Raw genomic sequence first — 2815 nt, 5'->3', positions numbered from 1 at the left:
TTGATTAAAAATTGGCCGAGTTAGATTCTCGGGGATGGTGTATTTACGGGGGAGATGCTGCCGAAATTTCGGCGGACTATAAGTAAATGTGTACGAAAAGAGACAAGTATATGGTGATGAATCTAATGGTTGCATAAATTTTCTTGAATGTAGAATAGCGGTAGCGAGCTTGGACAATTAAGCGTAGCTAGTTGGTCGTGAGTGATAGCAGCCATGGAAGCTCAACTCCATTGAAGGACAAAGAAATGTTATGTCAAGATCAATGGGCTTCAATTAGCAATTAAAAAAATTGTCTTGTGATGGCAGAAGACCTCCAGCCCTATTCAGATTTTTTCCTCAAGTCTTACACCTATTTGGAGGCCCAAATTAAAGTCCCAAGTGAGATGAAATAAGGCCCAAATCAGCCCCAAAAGAAGAAGTTTCAAAGCCAGGCCAAAATTTGGCCAAATATTAGTTTCTAGAATAAATATTTAATTGTTGTTTTAATCTATGTTGACTTGCATTGGTCCAAGTGTTGGGTAGTCTTCTAGATTGTTTTAATCTATGTTGACTTCTTGGTCCAAGTGTGGGAAGTCTTCTATGCTTCTAGGGAAGATAATTCCCATTTATTTCTATTTTGACTAACTCCTTCTTTACAACTATATAAAGGGGTGATTGTCATTCATTGTAAATCAGATTTTGAAGAATATATTATATTGAGAGTTCTTTTGAACCTTTGTGGCATTACTTTAGGATTTATCTTTCAACCTAACTAGTTCTTAGTTCAAGGTAGTAAGATAATTTCTTCTTTGATATCTTTGATTTCTTTTTGGTATTCTTTCGAAGGCGATTAGTTCTAAATACGTCTTAAGTTACTCACAAAGCGGTCAGGATCCGAATCTACTGTTTTTGATTCGTTATCTCAAGTAAAGGCGTTTGGTTCATCCAATAACCAATTCGTTGTTACTTGGAAGTTCTTGGAACTATTTCCCTGAATTTCCCATATCTTTATTTTTCATATTATTTTCTATTTTTGCTTCTGCACATATTTTAATTATTAATTTGGGATTTCCCTAACCTCGTTGTTATCAAGTGGTATCAGAGCGGTTTTATCAAGATTCCATTCTTGATATAATCTTGGGGATTTCTTCAAGGAAAAAAAAAAGAAAAAAAAGAGCAAAAAAAAAAAAAAAAATTTTAAAAAAGTACCGTAGCAAAGAACAAAGGACGAAAAAAAAAAAAAAAAAAAAGGTTTAGTGTTTGCTCTTCAAGAAATTTCTTCCATCTATTTGTTTTCTAAAGATTAAGATAGAAAACAAGAAGAGGGGATCCTAGATCTTTAAAGATTAGAAGCAATCAATTGTTTTTTTTCTTAGTCTATTTATCTTGTTAAAAAAAAAATCCTTTTTTGTTCGAGTCTTGTTTCAACTAAATTCTAATTCTTTCTAGGATTGGTTCTTCACTTTCTTTAGTGCCCTAAAATTCTTTATTTTACTACTAAGGGCTTGATTCTAGTGGGGTTTAATTATAAATCCACAAAGTGTTTTCCCAAAGGTTATTTGAGGGGAAAAAAGGCAAGAGTGGGTGAGAATAATTGAGGGAAAAAGCCAAAAAAATAAATAAACTGAGTGATACATTTCTTTAAAATAACTATGTCTTTCACAATTGCAAGAATCTATGATTATGAAGGATTGGCCAAGTGCGGTAGTAATCATGTGGTACTACCAAGATTGTGCATGTGTGCTAGTAAAGAAACTTACCTACGATGGGAATACTATATGGAGCATATATTTGCTTGTAACAATTTTTGGGAGATGGAAAAATTGGAGTTTGCCACAAGGGCATTGTCCTTGAAATTACGAAAGTTAGTCGATGATTATCGTAACCCTCATTGGGTGAAATTTAATCGGCTACTTTTGACGTGAAGTGATTTAAAGGAGGAATTGAGGCGCATTCATTCTATAACACCGTCCCAAGATGAAGCTAACTCCAAAAAGTCCTATTCGTTCCAATAAGATGGTTAAGTATGTAATCTTCCAAGAGGAGGAGTCAAGTTGTGAACAAAAGAGTGACTCTTCATCATGTGTAACTTCTCTTACACTAACAGAAGATCCTAAACCTCCAGAAAAAAGAGAAGATGAGAGAATAAAAGAACTGAGTGAAAAAGAAAATTATAAGGAAGTGCAAAATGGCAACTCAAGAGAGGAAAAAGAAAAGTTTCAGTTGAGAAAAGCGAGTGAGTTGTCACAAGAAAAGAATGGAGAGAAAAACAAAAGCAAGAGTGAAAAGAATGAGAGTGAAGGCAAAGATGTTAGAACAAAAAGTGTTCTGTTACAAGAATTGAGAGAATCAAAAGAGAGCTTAAGAGAGAATGGTTCTTAACATCTTCTAACCTCCATACTCTTTGTCTTTCTAGTGTTTTTGAATCTACATTGCAGGTTTCAGAACAAGCGCCCATGCGGTCTTTAGAACAAAGAAAGAAAAGAGATAAAGATCTTATGTTGCCAAGAAGATTCCGCAAAATTTTCAAGTGCTACATCACATGTAGACCAAGGTAGATCCTTTAAGGAAGCAACTTGTGGTAAAATGGCTAAACCTAATACTTTATGTGCTTTAAAAGCCATTGAATGTGAAGGAATTGTAGGTAAGAGTTATGATAATTCAATTTTTGAATCACATTGTTTCATCACCTATGGATGAGTTATGCTCCTTGTTTAGGTCATTCTTTATTTGACTCTAGTGATGCATTTGTTGATGAGAACTCATTCATGTCTAATGAGCACTATGCTAGTAGTCTTTTAGTTGTAGCAATGGAAGGGGATATGACTAATCTCAT

General features: G+C 34.2%; 1 protein-coding gene across 1 annotated transcript; it reads left to right on the top strand.

Annotated features, from left to right (window-relative positions):
* Positions 1–1995: 1995 nt before the first annotated feature.
* LOC132043957 (UPF0329 protein ECU05_1680/ECU11_0050-like) lies at positions 1996–2537 on the top strand. The gene is made up of 2 exons (XM_059434416.1): positions 1996–2304; positions 2418–2537. The coding sequence occupies exons 1-2, from the start codon at positions 1996–1998 to the stop codon at positions 2535–2537; spliced, it is 429 nt and encodes a 142-aa protein (XP_059290399.1).
* The last annotated feature ends 278 nt before the right edge of the window (positions 2538–2815 follow it).

Source organism: Lycium ferocissimum, unplaced genomic scaffold, assembly GCF_029784015.1.
Source record: "Lycium ferocissimum isolate CSIRO_LF1 unplaced genomic scaffold, AGI_CSIRO_Lferr_CH_V1 ctg3106, whole genome shotgun sequence".
Taxonomy (NCBI): domain Eukaryota; kingdom Viridiplantae; phylum Streptophyta; class Magnoliopsida; order Solanales; family Solanaceae; genus Lycium; species Lycium ferocissimum.
The sequence above is the reverse complement of the archived record's forward strand: the minus strand, read 5'-3'. Positions and strand labels throughout refer to the sequence as shown.

Bases quoted from the DNA above. Each gene is read 5' to 3' on its own strand.
- LOC132043957 (XM_059434416.1), top strand. From the start codon at position 1,996: ATGGTTAAGTATGTAATCTTCCAAGAGGAGGAGTCAAGTTGTGAACAA. The intron at 2,305-2,417 runs GTTCTGTTACAA...TCTACATTGCAG, and splicing joins AAGATGTTAGAACAAAAAGT to GTTTCAGAACAAGCGCCCAT.